Source organism: Mustela nigripes, chromosome 15, assembly GCF_022355385.1.
Source record: "Mustela nigripes isolate SB6536 chromosome 15, MUSNIG.SB6536, whole genome shotgun sequence".
Taxonomy (NCBI): Eukaryota; Metazoa; Chordata; class Mammalia; order Carnivora; family Mustelidae; genus Mustela; species Mustela nigripes.
Genome location: NC_081571.1, coordinates 32,340,595 through 32,355,424, shown reverse-complemented (window position 1 = coordinate 32,355,424; position 14,830 = coordinate 32,340,595). Strand labels below are relative to the sequence as shown.

Here is a 14,830-nt window from a genome sequence, read left to right as displayed (position 1 = left end):
CCACAAAACAAAAACAAAAACAAAACCAAAAAACAAGGGAAAACAAAGAAATGGCTTCCCTACTCATATCTGAAATTCCCTGATGACAACTGCCTGCTTGGAACTCAAGGAACTTAACTATGTTCTTCCTTCCATCCTGATACTTCCCCTCACCCTTAGCCACACCTGTGTATCTTCTCAGACTGCTAGGACCCTGTCTGCTGTCAGTCTCTTCCAGTCACATTCTTACTTCCTACTTCAGCTCTTACAACTGGGTCAGTGCCCACCCTGCTCAGTGGGAGATTGAGTGGCAGGGCCCTAACCTTCCCAGTTAATTGAGTCATCTGCATGCCGTAGCATAAGGGAGTATCAGTGATAAATTACAGACATCAGGAAAGCTAGGGTAAAACAAATCCCATTACAATCTTGAAAGTTCAAATTAAATGTTTAATTAAATCTGGGAACAGATGAAAAGTTATATACAAAGCAATATATCAACACATCCTAAATCAGAAATGTATCCTAGGTTTGGGATTTTAAATCCAAAAGAGAGTTTAACTAAATTAAGAGATTTAAACTACAAAGAAAGATTTAAGATTGTTTAGAAGGATTGTCTGGACACTTCACTAGCGAAGTACCTTCCCAGAGATCTAAAACAAAGCAAAAAAGGTTTTAAATCAAAGTTATTTAATAGTGAGTAGTCTTCATTCAAAAATAAAATTTTGAATTTGCAAACACAGGTGCGCACATAAAATTTATGAAACAGATGTTACTTCTTTAACAAAATTCAAGTCACCTATACTGGAATTACTTTTCAGAGAACAAAATATTTATTTTTACATTTGTGAAAATGAAGCCAGATGTGAAAAGTAAAAGGAAACGCTAGCTACCATTAATCCTAAAGTAATCACCATTCCAGCATAAAAAGGCAAATACTATACAATAACAAACAGCAAACTAAAGATCAAATTAAAATTTTCTTTATATAAGTACAATGTCATTTACAGTTTTAAAGCCAATACGATAATGAAACCATTAAAGATTAAAAAACAAATACCTCCCCAACTTTACTGGTTCTTGGTCCCAATACTTAGGAAAGGAGCAAATGAACCATGAAGTATCTCAAAAGTTACTTTCCATACCTAAACGATATTTAAATAATACTGCTTTTTAATAGCAATGTACCTTGTAAACCTAGATAAACATCTGCATTTCCACGATTCATCATCTACTTCATATAAACTAGAGTATACATCAACTGTAGAATATAAGATATAAATGTTGCAAAAAAATGTATACAAGTCACCCCCCAGTCCCATTCCTTTACTTTGGAATAGTTAAATGAAACCATTTAAAGGATATCATGATATATGTCATGCTACACTTTTCAGAAAAACTCAAGGAAATAATGAGTTACTTAAAATCATTACTATTCTATTTGAAAATCTCTTCATTACCAAAATATAAGGTTCCTAAGAGGAAGTATCAGGTAACTGAAGGGCGAGGAGTCCAGTTGATACTTCAACCATTCTCCTCCTCAGTCTAGAAACCACATTCAGAAAGAATGCACCATTGCTGACCTCAGAATGCTGCTTCAGCCCACTTCTGCTTTACTGTTAATACAAATTTCAAGTGCTAAACAGCTACTCCACCCCTCCTGACACCTCAGGGAATATAAGCCATTTACAACATCGAGTTGTAAACAGCTCTTCTGCTGGGAAAGTTTTATTTTCTCGAGTTCTAGACAGAACCATTGCCTGAGTTGCAGAGACCAAGAAAGTCTTTCACAATCACTATTTCATTTTGAGTCAAATTAGTTTACCAGTTTAATTTGTGAGCAGACTGCCCTTCTAAATAACTAACACTGAATAAAATCTAAATTATTTACATAAATACACTTAAGGCAATTTATCAAAGCCTGGACAATTTCTAACAATAAAATCCAGCTCTATAAAAAAATAAGAAGGAAGTCACTTTCACTTAGCCAAAGAAAAGAGGGAGGGTAGAGAGTTTTCAAATATTTCTCAAGAGCTAAAAAGCAGTACCATATGTATTATAACATAGGATGAAAAAATTAGTACAGGGGTGCCTGGGTGGCTCAGTGGGTTAAGCCTCTGCCTTTGACTCAGGTCATGATCTCCAGGTCCTGGGATGGAGCTCCACATCAGGCTCCCTGCTCAGCAGCCCACCACCTGCCTCTCCGCCTGTGACCTCTGTCAAATAAATAAAATCTTTAAAAAAAAAAAAATTAGTACAATAGAAGGGGGAAAAAGACTATTTTACAACATGCCACTTTTTTTTTTTTTTTTTTAAGATTTATTTATTTATCAGAGAGAGAGAGAGAGCAAGCGAACAGGCACAAGCAGGGAGAACTGCAGGCAGAGGGAGCTGCAGACTAGCACTTGATCCCAGGACCCTGCAATCATGATCTGAGCTGAAGACAGAGGCTTTAACCCACTGAGCCACCCAGGCACCCCTCTTGGCAACTTTTTTTTTAAAAAATTATTTATTTATTTGACAGAACGAGAGATCACAAGCAGAGAGGGGCAGAGAGGCAGGCAGAGAGTGCAGAGGAAGCAGGCTTCCTGCTGAGCAGAGAGCCCAATGCAGGGCTCAATCCCAGGACCCTGAGATCATGACCTGAGCTGAAGGCAGACTTAACCCAATGAGCCACCCAGGAGCCTATCCTAGCAACTTTTAAAGACTATTGACTGTATTTTAAATTTCCTTTATTTAAAAGCCTCAGAAAAAGTTCAGGAAACAAATTTCAACCTTCCAACCCACATGTAACAACAGAGAAGAACCATGATGAGTTCGAAAATAGTGAATTTCAAATGAGTGAGGTTTTATTAGGATTCTTGATGATATTAGGTCATCTAAGTCCACAGGGTGGCAGTCTCATTTAAATTTGTCTCTGGATTCAATGTACAGTTTTAGTATTCAAAATGCCACACACACATACACATAAAGGTGGGCAGTAGTAGTTTACTGTCTGACCAACCCTAGGAGTAACAGTTGCCTGTTCTCTCCAAATAAATAAACAAATAAATACATATTTATGCTTTGTAACCTCCCTATTTCTTTTAGGAGTATTTACTTCCTGGCATCTTCAATTTTTTCTTCCATTTTACTTTTTTTTTTTTTTTTTTAAATCTCATCCTTTGCATTCCACTGCTACCACCCTATTTAAGGAGAGAAGAGAGACAAGGACAGCTATCAGATTATTTCTGTACTTCCGGAGACACTCCACCTTGTTTAAGGCCGGATGCAAAGGGAGAGTGGGAGCAGAAACAGGAATGGGCAGATGAGAGTGGACACTACAGACACAATCCTTCCATCCTCCGGTTCATCATGCACACTACCACCAAATTAGTTTCATCAAAAACTTGTATCACTAGAAATCCCTTTTCCCAGCTAAGTAAATTCCTTATCCCCAAATTCAAAGAGCTTCGCAATCAGAACCTTCCAAAATTTCCTATCTAAGTGCTCTGGAAGAGGTAAGGGGATCTGTAAAATAAACTTTGAATAGACCTTCCAACTTCCTGGTTTGCATTCATTCATTCAAATACATTCTGAATGTTCTCTGAGTGCCAAGCACTGTTCTAGGCACTGATGGTATAGAAGGGAACAAATCGAAGTCCCTGCTTCAAAGTTATTCTCTTGACTGGAGAGTCTTCAGTGGAGAGTTGTTAAAGGTAAGGGGACAAACCCCAAGTACTTCCAGCTCTCCACAGGTAAAAAAGCACCACTCGAGGCATACAACTGGTTGGGGGGGGATGATAAAGACACCAGGGATCTGACAGCACCAACATTGTCTGCTGCAGGCTCTAATCTATTTTTGCAGCCTTATTTCCAATTCCTATCCTGCTTGTACCCTCAGCTCAGCCAAAATGTGCTAGTGACTGTTAATCTGCCTCTACTCTGGCCTGCTTCTTTCTTTTCTTTTTTTTTTTTTTTTTTAAAGATTTTATTTATTTATTTTGACAGAGAGAGATCACAAGTAGACAGAGAGGCAGGCAGAGAGAGAGGAGGAAGCAGGCTCCCCGCTGAGCAGAGAGCCCGATGCGGGGCTCGATCCCAGGACCCTGAGATCACGACCCGAGCTGAAGGCAGCGGCCTAACCCACTGAGCCACCCAGGCGCCCCTGGCCTGTTTCTTTCTTAATGCCTTGCTTTCCACTATATCATCACCAGAAAATGCCTAACCAGACTTCAAAGCCCATCCCAAATGTTGCCTCCTATAGGAGGCCTTTTTCCATTCACTTCACATGACTCCAGATGTGATATCGTGGAGGCCCCCAAGCCATATAACCCTTGGCTTTGTTCCCTCTGATCATCTGTCACACTATGAATTGTATCATAATTATCTGTATAGATTAACCTCCTTCATCAGCTCTTTACTGAACACTTGCTACATCCAAGGAGCTAGAACTGCAGTGTTAAATTATTCCACTTATATTTTTAAATGCTTACTATCCAAATGATAAAAATAAAATGCAGAGACAAAATATTATGTAAGCTTTTTATTACTTAAATCTTTTAAGTTTTGTTGATATGCTCTACATACCATAGTTCACCCAAAGAATAGAATTCAACGTTTAGGTTATTTACTGAGTTGTGCAACCATTATCATTATTCTAATTTTAGGACATTTCAAACACTCTAACAAGAAACCTTTATCTCCATTAGCAGTCACTCCAAGCCATGCCCCTGTAACTACTGCCCCTTCACCTCCCAATCCTAGGCAACCATAATCTATCCTCTTTCTCTCCTAGATTTGCCCATTATGTACAGTTCATATAAACGGAATCATATAAAATGTGGTCTTTTGAGTTGGCTTCTTCTGCTTAGCATAACCATCTTGAAACTGATCTATATTATGTTATGTATTGGCTCATTCACTTTTATTGCCAAATAACATTTGACTGTTTAGATACATCTTATTCATTCAGTTGATAGGCATTTGCACTTCTACTTTCTGCTTATGAATAATGTTGCTATAAACACATGTACAAGTTTTTGTGCAGGCAGGTTTTAATTTCTCTTGGGTAGATACCTACGAATGGAAAGGCTGGCTATGGTAAGTCCATGTTGAACATTTTGAGGGAACTGTCATCCTGTTTTCCAGACTGCACACCATTTTACAGCCTACCAGCATTGCATGAGGGTTCCAACTACTTCACTATTTTTTGAATCTTAAAGAGCAAGAATGATTTCACTATTCAGTATCCTTACCCTCCAGGAGTTTATACTCTAGTGGGAAAAAAGGTTAAGAAATAAACAGAAACAAGGGAATGTGTTAATTTCAGGTACTAAGAAAAAAAGGAGAAAACAAAAGAATAAAATAAACAACAAAAAAAAGGGTGATCAGAAAGACCTCACTGATGTTGACTGAAATATGAAGAGCTGGAGGGGAAATATTCTAGGCAGTGGAAACACCAAGAAATAAAAGTGGGAAAACAAGTTTGGCATGTTCAAGGAACAAAAAGGAAGCCAGTGTGGCTGATATATAATGAAGAGACAGAGAAGGGAGGACATGAATTTGGGGAGGTAAATAGAGGCCAGATAATATTCAACCATGGCAAAGTCCTTGGATTTTAAATGCCATCATTTTTTAATCCCTTATGTTTCTTTAAATGTAGGTATTCATCTTTGTAAACATTTACTAAATGGTCATATAGCTTCTGATTGTGCCTAAGAGCAGCAAATCTTAGAGACTACTTGGGCAAATACATACCACTCAATTAGTATCCCTTTACTCTGTGGCTCATGAGGGGACACCTAAAACACCTAATGACTATCAGTGCCTTTTTGGTAACAAGGCACAAACACACTGACCCTTAACCAATTTAAGGTGTATGCCTTATTGAGAGCAGCTAGCAGCTCAGTCTTAGAATATTAAGGTCATTTTCAATAAAGCATGCTAGTAAGAATATAGTTGTAGATAATGCTCATGATTTAAACCAAGATTTCATTCCTTCAAAATGAATTCTAACTGACTGCTTTTCTCATTCTATCAATTAAAAATTACTATTCAACTGATGAACATAAAATACGGGCACAAGTCTCTACATTGCTTAAGGTTTTTAACAGAGTAAAGTTTCACATATTACTGCTATAGTTGTTTTTTCAAAGGAGAAAATGTTTTGAAAACTCTAGTTACATACATGGTACTCCTTTGATAAAAGAACCTGTTATCTAGTCAAAATTTATTAAGGTGAAATTCTCTTCTACCATACCAGCTTGATCTCCCATGCCTCTTCCTCCAGACACTGTGTTCAGACAGTGTGCCAGCTTCATCCCGTTGACTCCGCCTCCTCCTCCAGCCCCGCCCCCCACCCTCCACTCCCCTCAGCTTTAAGATACATTCTCCACTTGGAGAAATCCAACCAGTTCTTCAAGGTTCAAGGCAAACACTCTCCCCTCTACCTCTCTTTGCCAGGTCTCGGGAGCAAAAGTGATGTTCTGTAACTCTGATAGTGCCTTACCCTGTTTGGCCTGGTACACAGTATAGGAGTCTGAAAAATACTGTCACCAAACTACTCCCTTCAGCAATCCTTTAAGTATACAAAAAGCAAAGCTATTTGCAATTCCTGGGTGCTCAGTTGAAAATCATATCCATTTTAGCACCTTGGTACTGTATGATACCACGTCAACACAAAATGCAAGGTCAAGAACAATTAAGCCCTCTCCAGAGACAAGGCAGAGGGGTCTTTCCCTCCTTCCAAATTCCGACGGAGTTTTTTAGTAAATGGTTTCTCAATAATGACACAATCCTACTCTTCATTTAAATGAAACTTTCCCCACGTAAATAAAACGTTTCCACTTGCATGACCTATTCAAGAATTGCTCAATTCTTGCAACTCTATCCGAAGCTTCTGAAGATATGTATTATCAAGAGTTTAGGCTGTAAACAATGCGCACAGAGGAGGTGGAAGATTCACCCAAGGTCAATCCCGAGCTAATCGCAGGAGCGAAAATACAATTCCATTCAGTACTGTGTCCAAAACCTACTAATACGATCCTGAACATCGGGAACTTTCAAAAGCGTGTGACGGTGCTTGTAAATACTCAAAGATTTCAGCTAACCAAGAGGTAAAATATTTTAAATTACGGAAGTTTACTTACAATATAAAAGTGATTAATCCTTAATCATGCGCATCACGTTAACAGATTATTTCAAAACTCACTGTGCGGTTAAAATATAAAAGTTTGGAAATGCGCTCACTAACCACCACTTCTGCTCTTCTCAATGCACTGGCCAGAAACCCATCCACAAGAGCCACTTCTTCCTTCTCCAATTGTTCCCAGAGGCCCAACGGACTAAACATTATAGCTCACCCCATCTTCTAATTTCAGCTTGCATTTAAGATAACGCTTTTGTTTCATTTACAGCTCACATGCTGCTGACACAGCTGCCCCTTCTTTGTAATAAACACAGGGCTTCTATATTTAAAAATACAGTGAAACTTTGTTATAACATCCCCTCCCCAGTCTCCAGCCAATTTTCTCTCTTCCAAGCCCCACCTCCACCCCAAGATTCTTCTATCGGCGGCGCTCAAAACGTTAGACCCTTTGGAAAGTTAAATTTCTTCCCTAAAGACATCTCATCATAGTGGTATTTTTCTTCCCCGCGGCACGTGCGCGCGCGTCCGGGTGCGCGCTTTAAAGCCGGGCGGGAGGATTGGGGGTGGAGGGGGGGGATTCCCTGCCCCGGAGGCCTTCCCAGGCAGTGGCACTCAAGTGTGTGGCTCCGGAGTCCGCGGGACTTTTATACGCAGAAACCAGCGCCCCCGAGGTCAGGCTGGGCGGAGCTGGCCGGCGGGCTCGGCCGCTGCGGGACAGCCGGGTGGACACGCGGCCGATCGGGCGGCGACGGGCAGCTACCCGGACGGGAAAGTGCGCCCGAAGGCACCGAGGCTCGCCAGACCGCCACGCCGCCGCGCGCCCTGCGACAGGCGGCTTTGTGCCGGGGGGGGGGGCGGCGGGGGGGGGGGGCCCCGTAAACAGCAGGCGGAAAGAAACGAGGACTCCAAACGGGGCGCGGACTCCCGGCTCCGAGGGCAGGGGGTGAACACGCCCCACGTCACTTGGGACGGTCGGAAAACTACGGCCGCGGAGGGTGTGGGCCCGGGGGGGAGTGGTGCGGGGGGCGCTGGGAGGAGATAAGACTAGGCCGGAGTTAATCATCACCTCCCGAGCGTCTGGAAAAGGACGACTCGGGGCGGAGGGGCAGGAGGGCAGCCCCTGGAAAGTGAAACTCCGCTGGCAGAGCAGGGAGGCGAGGGACCCAAGCGCACTCGCTCCTCCAGTCTGCCCGGCGTAGCACGAATGTCCGTTTGTCACAAACTCATCAGAAGGAGACAAGTAGAGAGTCAGAATAGGGGAAACAAAATAAGTAAGTTCTCCCATTCGGTTTTTTTCTTTAAAAGTGTTACTTCGTTCCCATACCGGGAGTCGAACCCGGGCCGCCTGGGTGAAAACCAGGAATCCTAACCGCTAGACCATATGGGAAGTGCTGATAGAGACGCTGCCGTGACTCACCTGACAAGTGCACGCGCCCCCACTGCCTCCGCTCTGCTTCCCCACGCCGCTCTTCCCCCCGTCGCCTCTGCGCCACTCGAGCCGCCGCGGATGCCCACGCGCTCCCCGAGCGAAGGAACTAGCCGGCCCGTGTGCGCGGGCGTCGCGGGGGCGGGGCGGGGCCACTCCGCCGCCTCCGGAAAGTTCTGAGGCGAAGCCCAGCAACTCGCTGCCCCGACACCAGCTGTTTCACCTTTCTTTTTCTAACTCCGCCAACGGCCCCCAGCCTACAGGTCCGGGTTGCTTCGCTGGTCAAAGTGCGTGCGGACTAGTTGGCAAAGTTGAGGGCGGCGACGTCTCGGGGAACAGCTGTTTGCGTTGGGGCGGAGGCGGCGCGCGAGCTCCTCGGCCACGAGCCAGCGAGCCTAGAAGGGTGGAGGTTCTGGATCCCAGGGGAAGAGAGAGAGTGAAGGCGGGATGATGCGGGGACTTGAGGCGTGAAGTTCTTGTCCTTCGGCTCAGGTCCCGTCGCGCTTTCACCCCTTCTGGGTGACCTCAACCCCTTTATACCGACCCCACCTCTCAGGATCCCAGAGTACCGCCCCGTAGGGGGAGGGGAAGAGGAGGAGATTTCGAACGCGGATTGAGTCGCCTGGGCATCCGTAGTTGGGAACCGTGGAACCCTGGTCCCGGGGAAAGAGGGAGGTGTTCGGGTTTGGAGGCTACGGTGGGCCTCGCGACGGGCTGGGTCCCAACTCGCCCCGCGTGGGGAACACGAGCTCGAGCCGGACCCCGGGGCGACGCACGGAGCGGCTGGTCCAGTCATGTGAGTCGGGTCTCAGGCTCTAAACAACGAGGTGTTGTTTCCCAGGGCGGCCCTTTCTCTGCCGGGTCTCGCCCTCCACCCCCCCTCCACCTCTTTTCGGCTGGAGGCGTGACGGAGGTGCTCTTAACTCGCTCGGGACCGGCAGCAGACCGGCAGGGCCGGTTTTCAGGGCATTTGGAAATGCTATCCTTCGGGGCGCCCTGGGGGCCCGAAGCTCGGGCTTCGGGAGGGAGGTTGGCGGCCAGTTGAGGTTGGACTGCTGCCCGCGAAGCAGCCGGGAGCTCCCTCACTTGCACAGTTGGGGGGTAGCAAGCACCCTATTCGTTTCTGTAGCGCTTGAATCCTGGGGTATTGTGAAACTTTAGGGTTGGACTTGGGCCACCTCCGCCTTCACCGACTGGTAGAAACGGCGAGTCTTATTAGCATAACTCCCACTCAACCCCCCCCCCCCCAAGCCTTGCGGGCTAAGAGGTCCCTTGGCTTTTCCAACTCCTCTTGCCCCAAGTCCCAAGAACAAATTGTATAAACTGATAGTCTCGGAGGAACCAGTCTCCCTCCAAAAGAGTCTTGTTCTTTGTTCCTTTGATGGAACTAACTTGATTTAAAGCAAACTTTGAGCTTCTTCAGGCCTCCATTAGGGCAATCTCCCAAATTGCCAGAAAGGCATAGAGAAGATAAATCTTTTCCAAGATGTTTCTTATTTCTTCATACTGATGATAGTGGCAAATGAGAAAAAAAAATTTTTTTTAAGCACTTTTATTAAAGGAAGTTTTAAATCCGGTGCAGACGACTTTTCTGGTGGCAACAATTTCAGATAACTGCTGCATGAGTTAAATACTAAAGGTAATGTGTATAATAAGACAGGATTCAGCAAGAGGGTGTTATATTTCAGACTCTAAGAAGATATAAAAACATGCACAGTTTTGCCTTTTTAATTATAAATAAGCTTAGACCTGTTTTTCTCTTTTACAGGGCAGACTACTGGAAGTCGCAACCAAAGAAATTCTGTGATTACTGCAAGTGTTGGATAGCGGACAATAGGCCTGTATGATAATTCCACTATAAGAGAGTTTAATGATATTGTATTCCTGTGTTTCTTTTTGATCTGAACAGTATTTATGAAGCACCTTCAAATACATTGCTCTTGATTTTTCAAAACATTGAAATATTTCTGTTGTCTTTTCATTTCTTGTACGAAAGTGGTGAGCCTTCTTCCTTTTCATCGGGTTAAATTTGATTATATGTTGAGCCAAATTATTTCTCTATGTCCTTTAGTCACATTCAGAAAATGGATGTTGACTGGGTCATCTCCATGTTTATCCACATTATGATGTTGTTTAATACTACCATATAAAAAATACTAAAGGACAAAGCCCTTTATATATAAAAAAGAACATTATTGTAGTTTATCTTGTGTCTTTTCAACTCCAGAAAAATAAATTAAACATATTTGCAAAGCTTTGTAGCTATAAATGGTTTCATTTTAAAGAATATCATTACCTCTTTCATGGACTATTATGAAAATAGCAGCTCTATTAAGCATTTATTACTGTATCTCAATCTAGATTAAACTTTTAAGACATAAAAGCATCACTGATTTTTCCCCCTTATGTGCATGCCATAATGTATATATTATTATATACAGAATGTATATATTATTATATACTGAAAGACGGGGTTATCTTTTAAGTATATATTCCTAGCCTTTGTACTTGATAGAGTTGCATGCACAACAGAACAGTAGCCCCGTTTTTAACAATGTTATACTTCTTTGATAGACATTTATTTACTACTGTGTACAAGGAGTTTGGGCATATTTTTTTCCAGGATTTTGTTTTTGGTCTTTTGAATAGTTGCTAAAGATCTCAACTTGTTTAACTTGGGCCATCCTTGCATAAATTATGAATTCTGTACAAATGGTTGATAGTTTCTCCTCTCTTGAGGTTCCTAATCAGTTCAATGAATTTTAGGAGTCAAGAAGAGTAAATAATCCCTTCTAGGATAATCTTTGTTCTCTTTGGATTATTAATATACATCAGTTTAACCTTTAATTAGAAACAAAATTATTTTGTTTTGAAATGGGTCTTTAATATTCTTTGTGTGGTATAATTAACTTTAGGAAACCTGATATATGAAAATTAGAAGGTGAATTTTTTCCATTGTGAAACCTTTGTTTTACAATGTCTCATTTTAAAGAGGAATTCATGGTAGTACTTTAGGATAGCTTAGCTTAGATTTGATTGACAAAATTTATTTTGCAAGGTTTATCAGAAATTGTTTAATTGCGTACACCCAGACATTTGTAATTTAGGGAGCATTCCTGACTGTTTTAAATGAGTAATAACATTCACTCACTCCTTTGTCCCATCCAGTCACCATCACTTTTTGTAGGTTACCACTTTTTTTCATTTTCTAGTCCATTTCATTGTTTCTGTTTGCACATACAGGTTTTTATTACAGCGTCATGTAAAACCTAGGATACCATACACATTATCCTTCACCATAGTTTCGTGGTTTTTTGTTTTGTTTTTTAAAGATTTTATTTATTTACGTACTTGACAGAGAGAAAGAGATCACAAGTAGGCAGAGAGCGGGGTGGGGGAGGGGAGAAGCAAGCTCCCTGCTGAGCAGAGAGCCCTATGTGGGGCTCGATCCCTGGACCCTGGGATCATGACCTGAACTAAAGGAAGAGGCTTAACCCAGGTGCCCCTCGTGTTTGTTTTTTTAATTGAACAGTATCTCTGGAGCTCTCTCCACGTCAGTATGTAGGAACTTTGTTCTCTATTCCAGCAGCCAAAATTTGGTAGATAGTGCCAAATTGTCCTCCATAAGAGTTGTACATTTTATACCATTACCACAGTGTGTAAAAGTATTTGTTCATAAGTTGGAAGGAATTCCTTGCTGTCTACTTTCCTCATAGTTTGGAGGAATAAGTTCTAATATTGTTTATTCTCTCTGTTTCCAGAGCAGTACAAATTCTAGAGACTTACAGGTTTTGACATTTTATGTTGAGAGGTGTTTCTTGAAGTTAAGTTTTGTTCCCACTCCTCTCTCTGGCTTCATGTCTTGTTTGAGTCCTTGTTACAATCATATTAACTAGATTTGTCATCACGGGTACTTTGTATTTTTCTCCATTGATATGGTTATCATAGTTTATTTTAAGCACCAAAGGAAACCAGAGGATATGATAACAATTAACATGGTTCAGTTCCCTCATATCATTTGATTAAAAGGACTGATTTGCATTAAAATTATTTTCCTGTCAAATCATTCCAATTTTGTTATGTTCCATTCCTCTATTTATTGTTACCTTACTGTGACCATTATGATATTAATGTAACTTTCCTTTGCATTTTCTCTCTTATTAATTTTCAAGAGTGTTGAATTTCACGAAAGAGGAAAGAATCATAAGGAGAATGTTGCAAAGAGGATCAGTGAGGTAATTTAATTAATTTATTTCTTTGCCAGTTTTTCTATGTAAATATCGGTCCTTTATCTGGCTTTCGATTTTATATGTGTCTTACATAGATTAAACAGAAAAGCCTGGATAAGGCAAAGGAAGAAGAAAAGGCATCAAAGGAGTTTGCCGCAATGGAGGCAGCTGCCCTGAAAGCATACCAAGAGGATTTGAAAAGGCTTGGCTTAGAGTCAGGTAAAAAAGCAGCCAGCATGTTTTAAAACTAACATCAGAGGTCATGCTCAGTGAGCTTTTATTGTTTCCATAAAGAGGTGGTACACTCAGGGTCTAGTCTTGGTGCTTTTCCTATGCATCATAGCTGTATTTAGACCATGGGACTTTGCTTATGCACTTTTATTTTACTTTTAAAGCTTCATGTTGTAACATCTCCATTCATAACCATACTACCTCGGTGGTTAGCTAGTCCTAGTTCTGTCTTGGTCAGTGTTCATTTCAGACACAGCTGAGTTTTTTAGGTACTTGGCTAAAAGGAGCTATTCATTAAAAAATATGCCTTGCATTATAACCACAGTTTGCTTTATCCATATGGTCAAAAGTATGAATTATGTTTGGTTATATAGTTGAGTTATAGTGAATTAGCCTTTTGTGGACAAATTTACTGATTTTACCACTAGAAGGCAGATAATTTTTTTAATTGGATAAATTTGACATAAAACATAGTTTATGCAGGTGATACTTTGATGCATTTATATACCGTAATAAGATCACTACTAAAGCAATATTTACCACATTATCTATTATGGTATTGTTGTCTATATTCGTTATACTGTGCATTCAATCTCTGTGGCTTAAGTACTACTTATTGCAAGTTTATAACCTTAAGCAGTATCAGCATTAGCCCCCAACCCCCTATCCTCTGGAAACAACAATTTTACTTTTTGGTCTTATGAGTTTGACTCTTAGATTCCGCATCAAGTGATATCATGCAGTATGCTTGTCTTCTCTTTACCTGACTTACCATAATATGTTCAGGTTCCATCCATGTTGCTACAGATGGCAAGATATCCTCCTGTCTCATGGCTGAATAGTATTACATTATGCATATGTACTATATCTTTTTTATCCATTCATCTTGTTGATGGGCATTAGGGTTGTTTACATATCTTGGCTGTTATGAGTAATGCTGCAGTAGGTATGGGAGTGCATATATCCCTTTGAAATCCTGCTTGTATGTCCATTGAGTGATAACCAGAAGTGAAATTGCTAGGTCATATGGTATATGTGTATTTAACTTTTTGAGGAACCTCCATAAGTTCTACATAGTGGTTGGACCAGTTCACATACACCAGCAGGATATGAGAGTCCCCTTTTTCCATGCGGTCACCAGCAAGAAGGTAAATAATTTGGAGGTTTGAAGATAACTCAGTTCCGGATAAAGGCATTTATTAAGTAGAGTGTATCAATCTTGTTGATGAACTTAGGCTTTAACTCAGGAGCTTTTCTGTCAGCATTTCTTCCTTGACAAATCCATTATCCTTAAACCAGGCAAATAGCAGTCCCAGTTGTTGATATTACAGAATGGTTGAGATAGTCAACATGGAATGATATTCTTCACTCTCCAAAAACTTCTTTCCATTAGTTTTTAAGCAGAATAATAAGTCAATTGGTATTGCCCTCATCAAATAAGGATAGTTGTAACCAGACTTTAAAAATATTATCCTGGACATTTTTAGTTAAAAGGAAGGGATGGGGGCTGTATTTCCATGAGGATAAAGCTGTATGCTTAAAGGAAAAAAAAGGATAGAGGTGTTCCTGCAGGATTAAAAGGGAGTCGTTGAAAATTCATCTCATCAATTATATGGATTGGGAGGTTCCATTATGCTACCCTATAAGCAAATCAGTCTTTGCATTTTGTACTTAAATGTATTTAAATAGGATTTTTCAAATTATTTTTGATAGCCTCATTTTCTTTAATAGGATATACATTCCCCTTAAAGTGCAATAATGCAGTACAAAGAAAAGACTTTTAAAAACTAAATGCTTTTAAGGTTATCCCAGACATCATTAGAGTTTTCTAAGTTATAC

At 41.1% G+C, this 14,830-nt stretch overlaps 2 protein-coding genes and 1 non-coding gene across 4 annotated transcripts in view; 1 reads left to right on the top strand and 2 right to left on the bottom strand.

The window, feature by feature from the left end:
- Positions 1-9,051, bottom strand: part of ELF1 (E74 like ETS transcription factor 1) — a 107,017-nt gene extending 97,966 nt beyond the window's left edge. For both annotated transcript variants that reach the window (XM_059378099.1, XM_059378100.1), the window contains exon 1: positions 8,523-9,051. The gene's annotated coding sequence lies outside the window, so the exon portion shown is untranslated. The remainder of the gene's footprint in view (positions 1-8,522) is intronic.
- TRNAE-UUC (transfer RNA glutamic acid (anticodon UUC)) lies at positions 8,421-8,492 on the bottom strand. Its single transcript has one exon. It is a non-coding gene; the product is annotated as a tRNA-Glu (tRNA).
- Positions 9,052-9,170: 119 nt separating the features above from the next.
- The window catches only part of WBP4 (WW domain binding protein 4), a 65,709-nt gene continuing 60,049 nt past the window's right edge, over positions 9,171-14,830 (top strand). Inside the window, exons 1-4 of the mRNA XM_059378102.1 lie at positions 9,171-9,327; positions 10,300-10,372; positions 12,704-12,766; positions 12,856-12,979. Coding sequence (XP_059234085.1) covers positions 9,326-9,327; positions 10,300-10,372; positions 12,704-12,766; positions 12,856-12,979 — 262 coding nt within the window. The 5' untranslated portion in view covers positions 9,171-9,325. The remainder of the gene's footprint in view (positions 9,328-10,299; positions 10,373-12,703; positions 12,767-12,855; positions 12,980-14,830) is intronic.